Source organism: Hyperoodon ampullatus (assembly GCF_949752795.1).
Source record: "Hyperoodon ampullatus genome assembly, chromosome: 13".
In the NCBI taxonomy this organism is placed as follows: domain Eukaryota; kingdom Metazoa; phylum Chordata; class Mammalia; order Artiodactyla; family Ziphiidae; genus Hyperoodon; species Hyperoodon ampullatus.
In genome coordinates, this window is record NC_136926.1 from 7,752,467 (window position 1) to 7,775,438 (window position 22,972).

General features: G+C 38.2%; 1 protein-coding gene across 2 annotated transcripts; it reads left to right on the forward strand.

Moving 5' to 3' along the window:
• Positions 1-1,585: 1,585 nt before the first annotated feature.
• On the forward strand, positions 1,586-20,407 carry RSRC2 (arginine and serine rich coiled-coil 2). 2 transcript variants are annotated; one of them, XM_079717721.1, is made up of 12 exons: positions 1,586-1,649; positions 5,358-5,462; positions 6,010-6,166; positions 7,770-7,813; positions 8,618-8,695; positions 10,269-10,481; positions 11,042-11,245; positions 12,417-12,539; positions 14,920-14,999; positions 16,165-16,397; positions 16,791-16,880; positions 19,764-20,407. In XM_079717721.1, exons 5-12 carry the CDS (start codon positions 8,688-8,690, stop codon positions 19,941-19,943), a joined length of 1,131 nt encoding a protein of 376 aa, XP_079573847.1. In that variant the 5' UTR covers positions 1,586-1,649; positions 5,358-5,462; positions 6,010-6,166; positions 7,770-7,813; positions 8,618-8,687; the 3' UTR covers positions 19,944-20,407. The 2 variants fall into 2 exon arrangements, with proteins under 2 accessions (XP_079573847.1, XP_079573848.1); XM_079717722.1 differs by having other exon boundaries at positions 16,168-16,397.
• Positions 20,408-22,972: the final 2,565 nt, after the last annotated feature.

Sequence of the window (22,972 nt, forward strand, 5' to 3'; positions counted from 1 at the left end):
GCTAGGCCCGTGAGCCATGGCCGCTGAGCCTGCGCGTCCGGAGCCTGTGCTCCGCAACGGGAGAGGCCACAACAGTGAGAGGCCCGCGTACCGCAAAAAAAAAAAAAAAAAAAAAAAGACAGATTGGAGTGAATACTTTTATGGGTCTCAGAGCCCCATATCTGTAAAAATAGAGAAATATCATCAGCCTCCCAGGTCTGTCAAACTCACTCATTTGACAAACGTTTATTGAATGCCTACTACGTGTCAGGCACTGTTCTAGGAGCTGGGAATACAGCTGTGAAGAAGACAGTAAAGGTCCTGTCATTATGAAATTTATATTCTCGTACGAAGGATAGACAAAAATAAAATAAAGACGGTATTGAGTAGGCAAGATAGTTTGAATGCATCACTCATTTAATCTGCACAGCAACCCATTTTACAGCTGAGAAACATGAGTCAGGGACTAAGTAAACAGCCAAGGTCACCTAAAGCGAGTTAATGATGTAGCTAGACAAGACTCAAATTTATGCCAGTTATTAACTGTTATACTGCCTCCCTACGAAAAAATAAGTAAACGCAGAATTAAAAATACTCAAATAACTCAAATGAATGGGGGCGGGGAGGGGCGCATAAGAGAGACCTGTTTGGGAAGGGAAAGAGATGACATCTGAGCTGAGACCCGAATATCAAGAAGCCGACTATGTAAAGCTCGGGGGGACAAAGATGCAGGCCGAGTACCAAAGGCTCAGAGGGTGGAATGAGTTTGGGGCGGCTGCCCGGCCACAGCAAGAATGGAAAAGTGCAGGCGCTAAACGAACAGGTGGAGCCAATGAATCCTTGATTACAAGATTGAGCTTCATCCTCAGGGCTAGGGAGGGAAAGATACTAAGCAGGCCAGTGACATGACGTGATTAACGATTTGAGATTCCTCTGGGTGCCGGGTGAACAGATTAACGAATTAAACGAAATGAAACAGTTTCAGTTAGGCCTCCACGCGTAAATGCTCTCAGCTGCACACCGGGGCCAGCAAGAACCGACTCCAAGCTCTCTCCCGCCAGCGTCTTGAGGGGAAAACACATTGAACTGAGCTGAGGCCTCTGCTACTTCGACCTGAAGCCACCCCCAGCTCCCTACAGCAGCGCGGCTCACCCTCCTCACCTGTAATTGAAGAAACTAAAGAGGAGCACTCAAGTTTATCGTACCCCTCCTTCCGAGCTCCAACAGACGTTCCTAGTCTCTTTAGGGTCCATGCCACAAATTTAAATTGGCGGGAGAACACCAAGCCCAACCCCTTTTACGGCGGCCAGTGGAGGCCAAGATTGCTTTAGAATCGAAATAGGAAGTCGCCCCACCCTAAATTCCACCCATTCCGATATCCGAGCTGCGCATTCTAGGGTGTGTTCTAGGCCCCGCCCCCCTCCCCGGCCTCACAACCCCCCTTCAAAAGAACAACCAATCACCGTCGAACCGCGTTGCTACAGAAACTCTTATCACCACCCCTTTTTCTCCCAGCAAGCTGTGCGACGCACCGGGTCTTAGCCTCTTTGTGCCATCCGGGTCTCTCGCGGGAGCGATTTCAGTTTGTGGCGAAGCGTTTAGGCGGCCGGTACTGTGGAGAGCGGCAAGTGGAGGTGCCGCCGTAGCGGCCAGGACTCTGGACTATGGCGGTAGGTGCCGAATCTGAGTCTAAAGTCAGGCATATTTTTCTGCTGCTCTGCAAAGAAGGGATGAACGGCTCCCAGAGCTGTTGTCGGGGCTAGTGTGTGGACAAGATGGCGCCGCGGCCTTCTTCTGCGTCCGCCATCATGGCTGGCTGCTGTAGGGAGGGGGAAAGAAGGCGGTGTCGATGGGGGTGGGGAGCCGCAGGGAGTGTCTTTTCTTCCAGAACTTTCCTCATGTCTTTCCCAGTTTTATGTTCCTTTTGTCCCACAGAACTGACTCCAGTTTTGCTTACTCACTCTGGTTGGTGTTTGATATTGAGTTTCGTTAGGGCTTGGGCGTTTATGTTCGCGGTGGGAAAGGGCTGGGGAAGAGAGAAAAGGGATCAGGGGTCGTCTCTGAAAAGTATGGGGTCAAAAAGGAGGTGCCTGTAAGAGGTAGAACGTGAGAAGAGAGCAAGCGGTCTTGTAACGATTATTTTGCCTACGCTCAGTGAGATGATTTTAGCTGCATAATTTCGGTTAGGGTGAACGTCCGTGTAAACCTTAGTTTATTCCTTAGTAAGCATCTAGGGAACGTGTTTCTCGAAGGGAGTAAAAATTCGAGTTAATCAGGAGAAGTCTTTGGAGCTACGAATTCTGACTGGTGCTCCGTTTCCGAAGCGGCTCCTGATGTAATCATTTTGAAGGTTTCGAGAAACATAATCAAAGCCCTGACATTGGCATTGTTACTTTAAGAGTCCTTCATAGGCCCGTTTAACTTTAAATGAAAGCTACAGTTCTTAAATTACGTTTTCTGAGAAATTAAGCGTGCTTTGGATATAAGATGCCCAATCCTGATGGATCGCATTATTGTGTGATTACTTCATTTTACTTACCCGGTTACGAGAAAAATGCAAACATTTTGCATTCTTTTCCATTGACTAAAAAGTTGTGTTTTCTCGTTTTCGAAGATAAATAGGACTATTAAGAATAACGGGGGCTTCCCTGGTGGCGCAGTGGTTGAGAGTCCGCCTGCCGATGCAGGGGACGCGGGTTCGTGCCCCGGTCCGGGAAGATCCCACATGCCGCGGAGCGGCTGGGCCCGTGAGCCATGGCCGCTGAGCCTGCGTGTCCAGAGCCTGTGCTCCGCAGCCGGAGAGGCCACAACAGTGAGAGGCCTGAGTACCGCAAAAAAAAAAAAAAAAAAAAAGAATAACGGAAAACTCGTGGATTACTCATCCTGATCATTGGGGTTTCTGGAAGTAGAAATCGTCTGCCCCTCCCCCCGCGCCCCCATACCTAATTGATTTGAGTTAGACCCGAGTTTTTGATAACCGATTTAGAACCCCTGTTCAAACAGTTGGGCACATAATCGATTTAAATATTTTTTTGTTTAACTAGTGTTTTGGGCCTCTTAATCTACTTGAAAGAACAGTATTATTTTACTTGGGTTCAAATATTAAAAAAAAAATTCACACATTCGTTTCTGCAGCGCCTTGTTCAATAAAAAGACACGATCCCCTCGAGATGTGGCCTAGTATTAAGTCCAATGTGCCGTCTTTGCACTGGAAAAAGATTCTTATACTATGTCTTGAGTGCCATTGGGGTTTTAAAGAAGATGTGAATTTTAAGAAACCGTGGTGTTTTTCTAATAGAACAAATGGTAGAGTGAGGGGCATTTTTGCAGTTAGCACTTAAGATTTACACATAGGTCCGTACCAAATTGAAATCTTAGATATTTTCAGGGAAGTTTTAATACTCGATTTTATTTGGATATTTTTGTTACGCTACTATAATATATTCTCAAGGAAATAAAAGCTTCAGGTGAGCTAAGTGGCCCCCTATTATTCATATCTGTTTAGTGATACAGTGGTTTTGGTTTTTGTCCTGTAGTGTGCTTTACAGATGAAAATGGCTCTTCGGTGTGAGTTATTAGCCCGTTTTACAGAGTGCCTTCCCTTAAGGGCATTTTACTAAGTGTAACTTTACCAACACAGCACATCATAGACCTGTCAGAAATAATCCTTAAGAATAGTGATGAGGGGATTGACATATATACACTTAAGATGTATAAAATGGATAACTAATAATAACCTGCTGTATAAAAAAATAAAATTTAAAAATTAAAAAAAAAAAAAAAAAAAGAATAGTGATGAGGACTTCCCTGGTGGTCCAGTGGTTAAGACTCCACGCTTCCATTGCAGGGGGCACGAGCTACATCCATGGTCGGGGAACTAAGATCCACGTGCCACACGGCGAGGCCCCAAAAGAAAAAAGAATAGTGATGAGAACAAGAATAAAAGAAAATGACCAATGTTAGTTGTGAATATCAGAATCATCTTTAGTTGCGTGATAAAGTAGTGTCATGTATTAATATTAGACAGCAAAGAGAGTACCATCTTATGTGAGTCAGCTAATGTTGCTGGATCTCATCTGTGAAATGAGAAAGTTGAGCTTGATTCGAAGAGATGAGAGCCTTTCTGCACAAAAATTTTATGATTCCAGAAATCACCCATACATAGAGAAGCATGTGTGCTGGAATGGGCCTCCCCAGTAATTAGGTGTTTCGTCCTATTTGTTACTGGGTTTTTTGGTAGCATTGTTAGACGAGTAACACATAATACGTCTTTCATCCTAACTAACCTGTAAATCCTTCCCTTTTAATTTATTATTTTATTCCTGAAGTCTAACATCGAGTTAGGTGCATTTTTGACCATCAGAAAATAGTTGTTAAAATAATGTGACCTCTCACACTTCATTTGTTAAAGTACTCCCCATTTAGTTTACTTGGTGTTTGTTTTCTGGACTAATCTTCCTAAAGGAAGTTGTTCATTATCATGTGATTATTTCTCCTGCTGAAAATGTATAGTATATTCACTATTTACCCAATCCAGATCTTTTTTCTGTAAAGAGCAAGTTAGTAGATATTTTAGGCATTGTGGACCACGTGCAACATACAGTCTCTGTCACATTCCTTGCTTGCTTGTTTTAACGACCCTTTTAAAAATGTAAAAGTCATTCTTAGCTCAAGGGCGATACTTTGCTAACTCATGTGGTAAGTAATCAACTCCCCGGGCGTATTGACTATTTTGGTATTTCCTGTCTGGTTAGATGGGTCACCAGTGTCCACCTTCCACATATTACAGAAACTGTTTTCCCTGCCTTTTATCAGAATCTCACTCAGGAGAACATTTAGGTTCTAGTTTCTCCTTGAAGCTTTTTTTCTATGACTTTTTTTTTAATAAACTTACTATTGATTGATTGATTGATTGTTGATGCTTCGGGTCTTTGGTGCTGCGCAAGGGCTTTCTCTAGTTGCGGAGAGCGGGGGCTACTATTCGTTGCAGTGCGCAGGCTTCTCATTGCGGTGGGTTCTCTTGTTTCGGAGCACCGGCTTTAGGCACGCGGGCTCAGTAGTTGTGACTCACGGGCTGTAGAGCACAGGCTTAGTGGTTGTGGTGCACGGACTTAGTTGTTCCGTTGAATGTTTGATCTTCCTGGACCAGGGCTCGAACCCGTGTCCCCTGCATTGGCAGGCGGATTCTTAACCACTGTGCCACCAGGGAAGTCCCTCTATGACTCATTTAAATCAATTTCATGAAGGAACCTACTCTCCTAGGTAAATCAGGTCTTTGGGAAAGAGTGTGTTCTCTTGACTATTTTAATTTTTTTAAAATTTATATTGTGATAATTTATAAAATGCTTTAAAGCAGAAACAACTTAATGTTTCCATAGCCCAGAGCATATGTGAGGAGAGACAGACCATATTTTGCAGCAGCACTGTGCCAAGGGCCTTTCATTAAAGAGGGTTAATGAAATTAAGATTGGGTTCTCAGATAGGTAAGTTAATTTTCTGTTTTGTTTTTTTTTTTTTTTAATCTAGAAGCATTCTCTTTGCTTTTTAAGATTTTACAGTCGGTCTTTTTAACCTTTAACAGCTCATTTTTAAATGCCTCTTTATGCTAATTTAAAATACAAGTATTGGTAAAGTCAGCTAAATGAATTCATAGATCTAAAATGGACTCTATTTTCTCTGCTTGAATACTTATTGGAAATACTTGGAGCCCTATTTTCCCCTTCCCCCAATGTTTTGAAAGTTATAAAAATAATGATTAAAAAAAATAAAGATACATCCATTCAGTTACATGTGTCTCTGGTATTGGGTTAGTCAGTTTATTTATTGTTATTTCAATTTATTCGTGCCTACTTCACAAGTACAAAGCATATTTAGCTACTTGGAAATCAGTTCTTCTGATTTCTTGATTTTCTTTATTTTTTAATTTTGTAAAACTCAAGGATAACTATCTTTCCTCCCTTCTCTTTTAAGTAATTGGAAACATTTTAAATGCAGTTAAGAATTTATAACCATTTTCCTCTAAACTTACAGGCTAGTGATACAGAACGAGATGGACTAGCCCCAGAAAAGACATCCCCAGATAGAGATAAGAAAAAAGAGCAGTCCGATATATCTGTTTCTCCCAGAGCCTCAAAACATCATTATTCAAGATCACGATCAAGGTCAAGAGAAAGAAAACGAAAGTCAGGTACGTGTAAGACATAAGTTTACTGATATAATTAATATGTGTTCTTCCCATTGAGAAATGGATAGTGAAAAGTGCATTGGGAATTTTCTGGAGAATTTTTCAATTATGAGGAATACAAGTGTCCTAATACAGGAATTTTATAACTTGTCAAAGACAAAATGTATGCTTAAATTTGTGTCACAATAACTATTATCCCTCAGATGTTCAAATTTTATCCTTTCAACATAGGCAAAACAATATTTTGAAAGATGTAGTCTGGGCAGTGGTATATTCTGAATTTATTTAACATCTTTGATGTAAGTTACAAGAACATTTTTAATCTTGGTTTTCTTTTTAACTTAATGTTAAAATGTTTCTGAAAGCAAGAGTTTTTAGTGTTTTGAAATGCTCCTTATTTGGAGCATTTTTTTTTTTTTTTTTTTTTTTTTTTTTTTTTTTTTTTTTGCGGTACGCGGGCTTCTCACTGCTGTGGCCTCTCCCGTTGCGGAGCACAGGCTCCGGATGCGCAGGCTCAGCGGCCATGGCTCACGGGCCCAGCCGCTCCGCGGCATGTGGGATCTTCCCAGACCGGGGCACGAACCCACATCCCCTGCATCGGCAGGCGGACTCGCAACCACTGCGCCACCAGGGAAGCCCTGGAGCATTTTTTTTTAACTAGACTGATGTGGCATAGAAAGCGTGATGTATTGCTAATAAATCAATACTTAAGTAGTTAAAAGAGAGATAGAATAGAAATGAGTTTAAAAGTTTCAAGACCTGGGCTCTGGTTATTTATCCTTTGCACCCACAGATAATCCACCTACAAAATGGTTCAAGTGTAATTTTTATGTATATGTTTGAAACTGTACAGTATCATAACTGCTTTTTAATGGGAATTTTTCTAAACTGTAACATCTTTTTGACTACTTATAAGACACCAAATATAATTCAACCTGTTTTCTCTTGCACTTTTTGTTCCTTTTGTTCTTAATTGTTTTCCTCTAATAAGACCATTTATAAGTTTGCGATGTAATAGGAAGCAAGATGAACTGGACAGAATGTTTTGTAAAATATAAAGAATCTGTGATAGGGGCTTCCCTGGTGGCGCCGTGGTTGAGAGTCCGCCTGCCAGTGCAGGGGACAGACATGGGTTCGTGCCCTGGTCTGGGAAGATCCCACATGCCGCGGATCGGCTGGGCCCATGAGCCATGGCCGCTGAGCCCGCGCATCCGGAGCCTGTGCTCCGCAACAGGAGAGGCCACAACAGTGAGAGGCCCGCGTACCGCAAAAAAAAAAAAAAAAAAAAAAAAAAAAAGAATCTGTGACCACCTGGAAGACAAAGTCTGTTTGTCATGTGTCATGGAACATGGACTTGTGGAACTTTTTTTGCTTACTTACTTGATTATATTCTGGTTTCCTCAGATTGCTTGATTCATTTCAGATACATGAAGTATTACTGTAGTAGAATAATCCCACCCCTGCCATAAAAAAATAGGCTTTAGAGGATGACTAGTAGATAGATTAGTTAGGCAAGTGGCCAAAAATGTTCTTTGTATGAGTCTTGGAATTTGTGTCTGAGATGTTTCTGTACTGTTGTTTATGGTGAATTTTTGTGTGTTCACAGATAATGAAGGAAGAAAACACAGGAGCCGGAGCAGAAGCAAAGAGGTAATTAACACTTTGTAGTGAATAGGCACTTTAGAATACTTGTAAAGTATCTGGTAGAAATGTTTGTGTGAATATATGATATTGTCAAGGTAAGTACCAAAACTTGAAATTTAAAAGGTTTAATTCAGTTATAAAATAAGCATGATTTGGATTCATCATTTTTCAAGAAGATAGTTGTTTATATGAAAAGTTCATTCAAAAACTATTAATGTTATGTTGTGAAAATATTCACAATAAAAATTTCATATGAAGAATATAACTGGTTTTTTAGGCCTGTCACACAGAGCTTCCATTAATCTGAGGTCCCGAGTCTCTTTATGCCTGACAGCTGCTCAGGATTTTTAAATAGCAGTCATCTTTAAGTAGCAATACTCCAGATATCTATGGGCTACTTTTTCTTTATGGAAGATAATGAGAGTCCCTTTTCATTTGTAAACTAGTTTGATTCCCTAAGAATAGTATTGAATTTTGAAATAAAAGTGTCAGTGAGGGACTGCTGGAAAGATGGCGGTGACACAAAACTTGAGGATAAAGAAAGACAGCAGCTGTATTGCAGAGGAGTTAACTTGCCCACCTGAGAAGACAAGGAATGAGCCAACAAAGGAAGAGCAGAAGTAGAAGCCAAAAAGGGAGGAGAAGAGTCTCATGGGGGCTGGGCAAGGGACTCCTTAGACAACTGTGGGCAGGGACTTCACCTCTTCCCCTAATGGAAGCTCTGTTAAATTTTAATTTAGGAGAGTTTTTGTGAAAATGACTATTTTGTTTAGCTCACATGATAACATTTCTATAATAAATCATACTCAGCGTGCTAATGCGCGAAGAGACTGAACTGAAGACGCTGCAGACTCAGATAGCAAAATAATAAGCCTACTTCATGATAAGGTAACTATTAGTCATTCAAACTCCTATTTCCCTTAAGTATATCTTAAATCAGTTAAGGGTTTTAATGGTTTTTTAAAAAAATAATAATAGTAATGTTATGTTTGGAAAGCTGGTTTGAAATAAACTAAAACTTTTGCAAGCTTAATAACCACTTAAAGATTTTCCAGTTTGCCACCATATGGCAAAATCAAGGAAATAGTCTTTTTTATAAGCTCATATGGAGAACTGGCATTGAAACTAAAATTTAGCTGTGTCTCCAGGTCTCTTATTTTTCTGCAAAATAATAAATTACAGACTATGATCCTTTTCTGATGTATCACCATGCATGTTCTAAAATGTTTGACTAAGTTTTTTGTTTTTAAGAAAAGTTAATCTTGAGTGGAAGGAAATATGCTAAGGTCTGTTCTGGGAAGCATGAGTTAAGTGTCCTGTTGTGGTGGAGAACGGTGGCCTGGGTGTCAGAAGAATATGGGGTCTGGGTTCACCTCTCCTAATATGTAGCTTTGTGACTTTAGATCTTAATTTAGTCATATATAAAGTAAGGGGAATTAGAAGATCTGAGTTTCCTTCCAGCTTTAAAATTGTGATTCTGAAATGTCCAGGATTTTAAGCTTTAGCTACAAGATGGATTTGACAAATCTTAATGTGGGGAAATCAAATGTTTAGCACTTCCTAATTCAGTATGGGAGTGTAGGATGGAGACTTGATCATACAATTAATTTAGCTCAGTCTCTGAATGCATATGTTGTGAAAGCAAAAGCCGTGGTTTTTATAATCATTCAGAATATGGGGGAAGTATGTATTATAATGGTAGGGGGATTAATTGTGTTACACCTAGTTTGATTTCATAAAAATTAAAACAGATATGGTTGCCATTTTCTACCCTAGGTACATGAAGTGTAATAGAACTCCAAACCTGTTGGGATATTGCAAGATGAAAAGTGATTGCTTCACAGTTTAGGATTGGGAGAAAAATCAAGAGCCGTCTTTAAGAAAGGATGTGGCAGTATAGCTATAAAAAGGACACTTAACTTTGCGTAAAGTAATTTGAAGTTGCTAGAAGATATTAATACTTAGGTTAATTTTACTTAGTTACCTAATTGGAAATGCATTTTTCTGGTGCATTTCTTTGTGTCCTTACCTTCGTTATTGTTAACTTTTAAAACTTAATATTACGTGCTCTGGATTTAGAAGTTGTTGTATATACATGTCTGTTTCTCTAAAAGGTTTGTTGGAAAATTGAAAAAATTTTGATACATGTGTACTTCCCTCTTAGATAAAAGAAACATCAGGGATTCCTCTTTTTCTGAAATAGTGGTTTTTCGATATTATTAACATTGAAAGTTATTGTTTTGATTGTGGTATTGAAAGTATTTGGGGGTGGAAACTGCATTTGGGGGGGTTTATAAAGAAAAAGTAAAATTAGTAATATACATCTGCAACATTTGGGTGATGTGAAACTAGATCTTTTTTTAAATTTGCCACACACTCCTAAGGTTACTAATGTTGCATCACAACATTTTTGCTACTGATACCCATACTAACTCTCTTTGTTGCACTATTTTCCTGAAAGAACCAACTTCTTCTTAAAACAGGCAAGAAGACATGAATCCAAAGATAAATCCTCTAAGAAACACAAGTCTGAGGAACATAATGACAAAGAGCATTCTTCTGATAAAGGAAGAGAGCGGCTAAATTCATCTGAAAATGGTGAGGACAGACACAAACGCAAAGAAAGAAAGTCATCAAGAGGCAGAAGTCATTCAAGGTCTAGGTCTCGTGAAAGGTAAGTAGTTTTTCCTAAGTTAATGCCTTCTAAAGAACTCCTAAATTACATAAAGGTTTGCATTAATGGAGCAACACCCAAAAAAATCTTAGTTAGAAAATTGGTATTTTTAACTTTGAGTTGTCTGTCACAGTGGAAAAATTTTTGCTGAACTGTGTTTATATAATTTGCCAATATCATAATCCTTTTACATTGCTGGTGCAGGATTTGTTTGCTGCTGAACTCTAATCTAGGTTTTATTTAGGTATGGTTTAAAAGATTTTTGAGAAACTGGGTCATGGTTCAAATTTTTGTGGCTCTTTTGTTGTGTTTTAAGAAACCAGTGTCTGCAACATGTATTGCGGATTTCTGTGGGGAATGTGTGTGTGGTATCAGATTTGGTCAAAAATTTTCAGTAGTAGAATAACTTGATTGTTACTCTTAGAAATAGTTTGGTTCGGCAGTAGACTTCAAGCTATTAAACAGAATCTTAAATTGGGGTAGGAAACATTGCTTTTTTGACATTATCAGTTTATTGTGTTCCCTGTAAGTAGCTACAAATTTATGTACTTGAATTTCAGGCGTCATCGTAGTAGGAGCAGAGAACGGAAGAAGTCAAGATCCAGGAGTAGGGAGCGGAAAAAGTCAAGATCCAGAAGCAGAGAGAGGAAGAAATCACGATCCAGAAGCAGGGAGAGAAAACGTCGGATCCGATCTCGTTCCCGCTCAAGATCAAGACACAGACATAGGAGTAGAAGCAGGAGCAGGACAAGGAGTAGAAGTCGGTAGGTATTCCTCATCTTGAATACAGTCAGATAGGCCCCTCACAGGGGCTGTTAAGTCAGGCTTAGGAAGGTTAAGTAACTTGCTCAAGAAGCCCAATATCATACAGTTCTTAAATGGTAAAGCTGGGACCTGGTCCCAAATGCATCTGAATGCAAAGTCAGTACGTGTGCTTAATCCGCCGTACTGGTTATACTCTCTCAGATACTCAAAAAGATGAGCTTATAAATTCACACTTGTCTTGATTGGAAAGAAATTTTAATTTGTTTAGGCTGGAAATACAGTAAAGAGCATTTAATTATAAATATTCAGAGAATATGTTTATTCTCTACTAATATTAGTTATTAATAGTGTGTTATATCTGTATTCACAGATACTGGTAATAAAGTTAATGTGAAAGCTTCTTTGTTAATTTATTGTTCATTAAGTCAAATAGTCTATAAAAGAATGAAATATGGGTAAAAGTGTACTTTGGCTTATAATAACTTGGTTTGTCACTTGTTTGATCATTTTTTCAGTTTTTAATCAGTGGTTTTAGTATGTAATAGTTGCCTAAATAGAACTTTACCGGTTAGGAGATTTAGTCAATCTAAAGTAAATGGTAATTTCACCATTAATTACCATTTTTTTTTTGGTTCTTGTTTTTTTTTAAATCACCATTTGGGCAATTCGGGTCATTATTTATGGCATTTCTAGTTTTAACCACTGATACCTTTTATTCTAATCAATGACTTTTTAATTCTAATTTTGTTTTAGTGATTTATATTTTTGAAAACATTTACAAGTTAATTCATTGTACATTAGAATACTAGGACCATTTAACTTGTCGATCCCACTAGTAGGAATTTATCCTATTGACCTACACAAGTGTAAAATGACTAACGTACAAGTCTAGCCTTTGCAACATTGGGTGTAATAGCAAAAGATTGGAAACAACTTAAATGTCCATCTGAAACAGGGATGGTTAAGTGAGTTTATAGAAACTAGTCTTATACACAAGGAACTTGGGGTGCCTATGGAAGGTATACAACAGAGGTGGAAAGGAAAGGGTTCAAAATATATTTCCTAGACCAGTTTAATTTTTATTGAACTATGTAACTATAATTTATTTTGATTCAATAAAATAATTATTACTTGGCCATACTGAGACATGTAAAATATGATTTATTAAAGAGATAGAAAGAAGAGAATTGAAAAACCGAGAAGATTTAGTAGAAGTTTAAGCCGAACTCCTAGCCCACCTCCCTTCCGAGGTAGAAACACAGCAATGGATGCGCAAGAAGCTTTAGCTAGGAGGTGCGTATATTTTTTATTCGATACATTTTTTTCTCCTTTTCATCTTGAGGTAGATACTCAATTGTATGGACAAAACATGAATGCTTTCAGAGGATAATTCAAATAATTAAATCTAGCCATAACTACTGTGGCAGTTTTGTGATACAGAACTGTGTTAAGTGGTTTGTTAATTCTCATCTTTAATTTGCTTATTTGCACAACTGGAAAGAGTATTTCTTCAACAGTTTCTCTTTTTTCTTCATGATTAACTAATTCATTTTTCTCAAGTCTAGACTCATAAGTATTTTCAGTTGGACATTGGAACTTTTTAAAAAATCTTAAATGTGATCTAAGAACTCTGTTAATTTTGCATCTAAAACTGCTTTGTCTTTACTTTCTTTGTTCTTCCTTAAGAAAAGTCTCTGAAACAATAAGTAGAATTCTGTCAGTAGTTTTCCTATTTTGAAGGTGGCGAATAATAAGCCAGTTCATTTGATCTTAAAGTTTTTACTGCTGTGATAGCATAGGAAGATCATTGTATTTTTAAATTTTCTAATGTTTCAAAGATGGGTGATTGTGGGACCACACACAGCAGGGCTGTCTAACCGAAATCTGCAAAACCATTGAAAGAACTGCCTCATAGAGACAAGAAGTAAAGTAAAATCCAAGCCCTTGTTTGCAGGTTTTCCCATATTCTAAAAAACTAAAATCTTCTGATTTTGATTTTTTTTTTCTTTATGAAATTGAGTTTGTATTTTGTTTTTCATTACAAAAATACAGTTATCACAATGTAACCTGATGGGCTGCTGCCCTGTGAACCCAGCCTGGCAGAAACTCCAGCTGAACAGCAGCAGCAGCAAAGGTGTGAGCTCACCCCTTCTTCATTCCATTCACCTTAGTGAATGGTATTGATTCCAAACCTGCAGTGCCCATTTGAAATATACAGCCAGTAGCTGTCAATTACTTTCTTACTGAAACTAAAATCAACAATTAGGAAATAATTTTCCACAGTATTTGAACTAATTTATAAAGAATGGTCCATTAACTTTGATCATGAATTTTTTTTTTTTTTTGATCATGAATTTTTTTAACCCTAAAGTTTATTCTTGTTTACTCTTAAGTTTATTGTATTTTAATTTTTGGATTATACTAAAGTTGAATCTGTAACTAGCACCTAAAACTTTAATTTAGTCTACTTAGTGATTTTCAGATGACAATTTTTAAAACTGCTTTGGAAATACTTTTATTTATGAACCTATGTTTTAACATTAATCCTAATCAGAAACTTCTTTCTGATTAGGACAAATTCAAGGCTGTACTACTTGTCTTTCTTTTATGTGTGCTCAATAGAAGGGAACAAAATTATAGATTGTTATCCTCCTTTTATGTAAATTACAGCAATTGTTAAAGCAAATGTCAGTTTTCTACTACTGTATTTTACCTGTAGTGCCCACTGCTCCCCTCCCCAAAAAAACTTTTTCCCCAATCCTTGCCCCTTTATACTACTTTAAAGGAGGGAGAGGGTGGTGTTTAACTTACGATTGGTAAATCAAGGAATCTTCGGAAGAAAAGGGCCTTCTCTTTCAGGAACTCATTGTGAAGATAACATTACTTACGATTTGCTATACACCAGATAGATACCTACTTGACAGCACATTTTGTGTAGTATGTGTATTCAGTGGTGAATTTAGTGTGAATCAGAATTCGTTTTTGTTTGGGGATGAATTTGTGTTTCACGTTTCCAGTTCCTTTGCTAATAATTTCTTTACCTCCTAAAAGTAATTTTCTAATATTTAGTTTTTTTCCCCTGTTTTATTAGATTATAGAGAATGGCAGGATTTGCTTGCCCGTTCTTAAATTTTATTTTTGGCTTTTTAATTTTCACTGATTTAGAGACTAATAAAGTCTGTTTATATAAAAATCATCTGCATGTTTTGATTGGCCTTAATCCTGTATGAGCCTCCTAGAAGCATTTAGGTAATTCTATAAATTATTGCATGTACCCTAAGATTTACTCAGCTTTCAATATGTTTTCTCAATGTCTCAATTTGCAAGATTTAATTTTATCCTTACTCCTGTAACCAGTACTGATGAAGATTGAATAACTTTTATCTCTTAACCATTTTAATGATTCTCTGTGGGAACTGTATTAAAAGCTACTAGAGTTGTTGGCTATTCAGTGAAATTAAAAATGTTTAAAACCAGTAGTGAAATATTATTTAATTGTGACTGATACCATCTTAAGAATGATTGCTTTTTTTCCCACGTGCAGGTATCAATTTGGGGAAGGTATTAAATTTATTTAAAATTCTATATAAAGTGTTTTATGCCTACGTATGTATACATAAAGAGATAAATGTTGGCTTTATATTGATATTTTTATTTAAATTGTCTTTGACAGGTTGGAAAGGGCAAAGAAATTACAGGAACAGCGAGAAAAGGAAATGGTTGAAAAACAAAAACAACAGGAAATAGCTGCAGGTAATTTTTGTTTTCTTTATTATGGAAGTATGGCATTTTTTTGTAAAACATTTGAAAAGTTCAGGAAAAGTAATAGGAAGAGAATCACGAGTGGTCCCTTCTACCCATCAGTATGCTGTAGATCAGTATGCTGTAAATTATTAATTGAATTGTGAACGTTATTTTTAGTGTTACTTTTGTACCTCATAAAACTTTTTTTGCACTGTATTTCTGATTTGGTCAATGTAGATAATTTTGAAAAGTGAATAGTGACTATTCTTGTTCATGTAGCAGTTTAGCCATCACTGCATATGTCTTTTAGTTATGATTTTGGAAATACAGTTTATTAAAGATGATCTGAACTGGAGTATGTATTATGTCTTAACTATTAAAAATCAAGTTTTTAGACATAACAGACACACTGCCTGTGGGTGATTTAAAGGTGATCAGAGAGAGCCTGTATGAAATGTAATCTGGAAGGTAGAAGTAACAGATCTGGCACTTAACTTTTATAGGACTTGGGCCTAGTATGTTAAGTGTGTATAATACCTGTTTAATAGTTTTAAACGTTTCTTGTGAGTTTCAAATTAGATGTTGTGAGATCATTTTGTGAGCTATAAAGGACCATACAAAGAAAAGTCAATTTGTTAAAAGTTTAGCTACAGGGGCTTCCTGGTGGCGCAGTGGTTGAGAGTCCGCCTGCCGATGCAGGGGACATGGGTTCGTGCCCCGGTCTGGGAGGATCCCACATGCTGCAGAGCGGCTAGGCCCGTGAGCCATGGCCGCTGAGCCTGCGCGTTCGGAGTCTGTGCTCTGCAACGGGAGAGGCCACAACAGTGAGAGGCCCGCGTACTGCCAAAAAAAAAAATAGTTTAGCTACAATCACTATAGTTCATTTCCATTGAAATCATACACCTTTATCCTATTTGCAGGATTCTCTTTATCCTCAGATTAAGTGAAGTTTAAGTATATATATATAAGGGATCATATACAGAAATGTCTAGAGATGAATACATTAAATAAATGTTTGCTAAAATGTTACTGCTTTATAAGCTTAACACAGTCATTTTCTGTTGGGTGAAAATATTCTGCCTTTTTGCAGATTAGTAGCTCTTATATATAAATAATGTATTACTGTAATTAGGAGGTTGGTTTTGGTTAAAATCCATACTTACTTCCTCTTCAGCAGCTGCAGCTACAGGAGGTTCTGTGCTCAATGTTGCTGCCCTGTTGGCATCAGGAACACAAGTAACTCCTCAGATAGCTATGGCAGCTCAAATGGCAGCCTTGCAGGCTAAAGCTTTGGCAGAGACCGGAATAGCTGTACCTAGCTATTACAACCCAGCAGCTGTGAATCCAATGAAATTTGCTGAACAAGAGAAAAAAAGGAAAATGCTTTGGCAAGGCAAGAAAGAAGGAGTAAGTTCTCTTATTCTCCTTTTTTGTCATTGATTCCTCAGCTTAGAAAAACAAATTTGGATTGGAAAAGATGAGTAGTTTGGGTTTATCTTTCTTCTGAGAGCCTGACTGGAATAATTTAATTTGCTACAGTTATTAATTCTGGGGGAAAAAATGCACAATCTAAGTCAGGCTTTCAAAGAAAACCAATATTGCCCTACATTTATTAAGGGGAAAGAGTTGGTTCCTTAGCTTAGATTTTTTTTCATATATTAAGATAATTATAAATTCCATTGGTGGAATGCCATAAATGCTATTGTTTTTCTACTAAGACTATATTATGGAAAGATCTAGTATCATAATACAAGGTATTTAAATTTTACATATGCTAAGAATTCATTGTTTTTTTAACAGGACAAATCCCAGTCTGCTGAAATATGGGAGAAACTGAATTTCGGAAACAAGGACCAAAATGTCAAATTTAGGAAATTAATGGGTATTAAGGTGAGTTATACACTTTGTAATAAAGCTCATGTTATTTTATATTTTTAGGGTAACATTGGTTCTCAACTTAAACATTATTTCAGTGATGTGTCATGTCTGGGTACTTTCTAGTGCTCTTTCATTTGTGTTCTCTAGATTAACTTCACAGAATTAACCAATAAATTATCATCACTAGTCAACAATACAAATTGTTAAATTTTTTTTTTTTTAAGATGATGTTGGGGGTAGGAGTTTATTAACTTATTTATTTATTTTTGCTGTGCTTGGTTGTCGTTTCTGTGCGAGGGCTTTCTCTAGTTGTGGCAAGCGGGGGCCACTCACTATCGCGGCCTCTCTTGTTGCAGAGCACAGGCTCCAGACGCGCAGGCTCAGTAGTTGTGGCTCACGGGCCTAGTTGCTCCGCGGCATGTGGGATCCTCCCAGACCAGGGCTCGAATCCGTGTCCCCTGCATTAGCAGGCAGATTCTCGACCACTGCACCACCAGGGAAGCGCCAAATTGTTAAATTTGATTAAAACATTTGTTGAGGGACTTCCCTGAAGGTCCAGTGGTTAATACTCCACACTTCCATTGCAGGGGACGTGGGTTCAATCCCTGGTCGGGGAACAAAAATCCCACATGCTGTGTGGCACGGCCAAAACATAAGAAATAAAACAATTGTTGATTGTTACTGCATGTTTATGCCTTAAGCAAACCTTGTTCAAAATCATAAGCTTGTCTTAGTAAATTAAAAAAAAATTGTAAAAAGGAATTAATTTGCTTTTAAAAATGCCCGTTTAGACATATATATGGAATTTAAGGAAAAAAATGTCATGAAGAACCTAGGGGTAAGACAGGAATAAAGACACAGACCTACTAGAGAATGGACTTGAGGATATGGGGAGGGGGAAGGGTAAGCTGTGACAAAGCGAGAGAGAGGCATGGACATATATACACTACCAAACATAAGGTAGGTAGCTAGTGGAGATCAGCTCGGTGCTTTGACCGCCTGGAGGGGTGGGATAGGGAGGGTGGAAGGGAGGGAGACGCAAGAGGGAAGAGATATGGGAACATATGTATATGTGTAACTGATTCACTTTGTTATAAAGCAGAAACTAACGCACCATTGTAAAGCAATTATACTCCAATAAAGATGTAAAATTAAAAAAAAAAATGCCCGTTTAGGGCTTCCGTGGTAGCACAATGGATAAGAAAGAATCTGCCTGCCAGTGCAGGGGACACGGGTTCGATCCCTGGTCCAGGAAGATCCCACATGCCGCGGAGCAACTAAGCCCGTGCACTGTAACTACTGAAGCCCACGCACCGTGCTCCACAACAAGAGAAGCCTGCGCACCACAAGGAAGAGTAGCTCCCACTCGCTGCAACTAGAGAAAGCCCGCATGCAGTAATGGCGACCCAGTACAGCCCAAAAAAATTAATTAATTAATTAAATTGCCCATTTAAATGGAATATTACTCAGCCATAAGAAGGAATGAAACAGTTATTTGTAGTGAGGTGGATGGAACTAGAGTCTGTCATACAGAGTGGGGTAAGTCAGAAAAAGAAAAATACCATATGCTAATGCATATATATGAAATCTAGAAAATTGGTACTGATGAACATAGTGGTAGGGCAGGAATAAAGATGCAGACGTTGCGAATGGACTTGAGGACACGGGGTGGGTGGGGAAGGGGAGGCTGGCACGTAGTGAGAGAGTGGCATTAACATATATACACTACCAAATGTAAAATGGATGGCTAGTGAGAAGCTGCTGCAAAGCACAGGGAGATGAACTTGGTGCTTGGTGATGACCTAGAGAAGTGGGATAGGGAGGGTGGGAGGGAGCTCAGGAAGGAGGGGATATGGGGATATACGTATGCATATATGGCTGATACACTTTGCTATACAGCAGAAACTAACACAACATCGTAAAGCAGTTATACTCCAGTAAAGATGTATAAAAAGAAAAAATGCCCATTTAAGGTTAACTGTACTTAGTGTGGGGTCGGACTTCCTTAATTTTTTTCAAGGAAGTTTTTTGTTTTTTTGTGGGTTTTTTTTTTTTTTTTTTAATAATTAATTAATTTGGCTGTGCCAGGTCTTAGTTGCAGCAAGCAGGATCTTTTAGTTGCGGCATGCGAACTCTTAGTTGCGGCATGTGGGATTTAGTTCCCTGACCAGGGGCTGAACCCAGGTCCCCTGCATTGGGAGCACAGAGTCTTAGCCACTGGACTACCAGGGAAGTCCCAAGGAAGGTTTTAGGTTTTACACAACAACCTGGTAAGGTCGACAAATGTTCAGATATTGGTTATTACTAAGGGAGTTGGTTTTTCATTGAAGGGATATTTGGTTTAAACTCCACCCCCATTTTCTACTTTACTTTTCCCTAGACGCTTTATTTATTTTTGGCTGCGTTGGGTCTTCAGTGCTGCGCGCGGGCTTTCTCTAGTTGCAATGAGCAGGGGCTACTCTTTGTTGCGGTGTGCAGGCTTCTCATTGCAGTGGCTTCTCTTTGTGGAGCACAGGCTACAGGCATGCGGGTTTCAGTAGTCGTGGCGCACGGGCTCAGTTGCTCCGTGGCATGTGGGATCTTCCCGGACCAGGGCTTGAACCCGTGTCCCCTGCATTGGCACGTGGATTCTTAACCACTGCACCACCAGGTCCCTGGCATGTTCTACATGTTCTTTCTTGGGCCCACTGAATGATTTTTGTTATGTCCTGCTCTATCCCAGTACCTAGAATGAACATTGCCTTGAATTCCATAGGTGCTGAATGAATGAATGAAAGCTAAGTGAGGTCAAATATGTACTGCAAAAATGTGATCTACTAGTACTTCTTAGGCGAGAAGCACTTTTTATTCCTAGGTGAATTCATTTTAATAGTATATTTTGTATCTGTTATTTAGAGTGAAGATGAAGCTGGATGTAGCTCCGTTGATGAAGAAAGTTACAAGACATTGAAACAGCAGGAAGAAGTATTCAGAAATCTAGACGCTCAGTATGAAATGGCAAGATCACAGACCCACACACAGAGAGGAATGGGATTGGGTTTCACATCGTCGATGCGAGGAATGGACACAGTTTGAAGAAAATCACACTTTATACTTGGGACTTTTATAGACTCTGGTTCTGATGTCAGGTCCTTGTTCACCAAACAGCTGGTATTCTAGCTTGCATGGGTGTTGCATTGACTTTAATTTATTGAAAAATATGATTTTTTGTAAATATCAGATCAGTGATACTGGTGTTAGTGTTGTAATCAGGTTAAACCCGCTTCCATTAAACTTGACTATAGAAGGACAATATTTTTTAGTTAATGAATTCTACTTTTCAAATATATAAAAGCTGCAGATGGGATAAAATCTCATACATGGATTTTTGGTGTCCACTGTCTTGTGTACTTTTGTACTTAACCTTGTACAGTTATTTTCATCTCTTGAAACATGAAAGAAATGTTATGTAGATGTTCTTTAGAAAATCTGGCCATTTGGTACATAATCCAGCACAAATAGGCTGGGTGGTGATGATAATAAAAATGGTTTTCTCAAAACTCGTGTTAATTTAAGTTACCTGGAATTCTTATTTGAATTTGTCTTATGGTTTCTGTAGCATTTTGCAATTTCTAGTAGAAGACACTGGCTAGAAATTCCTTTTTTTTTTTTTTTTTAAAGAACTATGCTATAGGCAATACCATGGTGAGCAAAAATGTAAAAGGAAGTTGGGAGGACTGAAAAAACTTAGTAAAATAATACTGTTTTCCTACTATTATAAGGGACAGAACTGGTGTACAGTATTTGTTAAATATTCCATATGTTATTCAGGAAATAGATTAATACATTAAAGGGATGTAAGCACTTTTATTTTAATAAAGTGCCTTATAACAAGTTCTTTGTATGCCCTTTCCTCATTATCCCTTTTGAATTGTCTAACCTGAAGTACTAAAACAGAAAACAACTTTGTCACTAAATTGATTAAATTTAGGGCATAGTTTTGGTGGAAGGAGGGGACTACAGAACTTGTACTTCATTTGCTTTCATTACAGCAAATTCATCATTTTTAGCTTTCCCTGGAAAAATCCTTTGAAAAACATCTCCACAATGTAGTAGCACAAGGGAAGACTGCTTAATGTGTTTTGGTAAATGTTTGGTTTTGCCAGAGCACAATTATTTTGGGGAGAGATGGCTCTTCATGCTTCAGTGACAAAGTCAAGTTTCTGGGGAAATACCACCATGGTTTTTCACTTTGGAGTGATCCCAAATTCACATTTTCCTGGTGAGCTGTGCCTTCTGAAATCTGTTTCATTAAGAGTGTTTGTGGGGCGAAAAAAATGTTTGGGGGCCTGTAATGCAGTGTGGATATGAAAAGCACACATTAAACTGCTTCCTGTGTTTTTCTATGGTATTTTAGGAGCTGGCCATACATGATGAATGATGTGGTCCATCCTGTACTCATTTAGTAATTTAAAGAATTTTTATAGCCAGTTTTAAACAGGAAACTAATTTTGATTCATTTAGTATGTCCAAAACAATTGAGTTAGGTAATCAGTATTCTTAGTAGAGATTTTACATTCTTACTTGCATGCCTGTTTTTGAAATCCAGGGGGTATATTTTAACATCCCAATTGGCACTAGTCATATTTAAAGTTATTAATAGCTACATACAGCCAGGGGAAACCATCCTGGACAATGCAGATTTAGAGGGAGGCATATAGGTAACTGCAATTTGTATAATTAAATTTTACGAAGGAATTATTGGAGTCCTGGGGGTGGGGGCCAGTTAACTGCTGGCTCAATTTGAAATGAGTTTGTAGGGAAGCTTTTATATGCTTAAACTTTGTTTCCCCTTTTTCCTGCCTGTTACTGTGCTTTCCGTGTCAAAGCCTGGTACTCCGTGATGGATGTTTGGGGCTTTACTCTTGTATGCGACGGGAACATAAGTTGCTGTCCAGGAGATTCTTTAAAGACATGGCAGTAAGACAAGAAGACCACACTATTTGAGGCAAGGTTTTGATGAGCTTTGTGAGAGCAACTGGCTTGGAGGATAAGAAAATTCAAAGATGATGCTTCCAATTTGGGTGATCATTGTGATTAAATTAGAAAACTTAAATACTATAGTGGGTTGGTGGAAGGAGATAGAAGCAGAAATTGTGTTATATATCATTCCAAGTTAATTTCATGGCCAAAAGATGATTTAAGTATATACTTAAATATAATTTCTCTGGGGCCCTCTCCTAGTTCTCCCACTGGCTGCGCATCAATTTCTGTAGTTGTCTCATCCTAAATCCCAGCCCTCTAGGGCTCACTCCTACTAGACTTCCTTCCCACTCTGTTCTTCACTATGCAGTCTCATTCTCTACCATCTTTGTATTTACTTTCCATAAAAATGTGAACCAGCCAAATGCTAATCTTTAGTTCAGTCCTCTTTGGAGCTTAGCCAAATATCTGTGTAATATACACCTCCACTGAGCCCGAAAATTTTACCTTCAAATATACTAGTGCTTCCAAAATTTCTTCCACTAGTCTAGTTACTTACCTAACTAGAGTTATATAAGGATAAAATTGCCTCGAGGTACCACATAGCCAAAATGGAACTCACCCTTTACTCCCAAAACTGGTCAACATCAAATGATTTTTTTTCTCTATCTCAAATGATCACTTACTTAACCAGTTTCTTAAGTCAGAATCCTGGCAAATAATTCACCACCCTTTTCTCTCATTCCCTATGTACAACCCTTCAGTTATCTCTGTTGCTTTAATTTTATCTTTTAAATATTCACTATTAAATATCAGCTCTTCGGCACTGTTGCCACTACCCTAATCCAAGCTAACATTTGTTGATCTTACTACAAAAATCTATCAGTCTACTAGATTTGGAATTTTACGTTTGCTCCATCGCCAGTCCTTTTCCTATCATGCCATCAGGACCATCTTACCAAAATGAAAATTTGTGGGTCATAGACCCACCACTTGTTTAAAATGTTGAAATGACTTGCCAATTTGGGGGTGGAGACAATGTCCCTAATGTGAGTACTTGCCTAATGTTCCAGCCTCATTTTGCTCCACTCTGCCTTTTCGTTCTACACGCCATTTCTTCAGACTAGGACTCTCTTAATTCC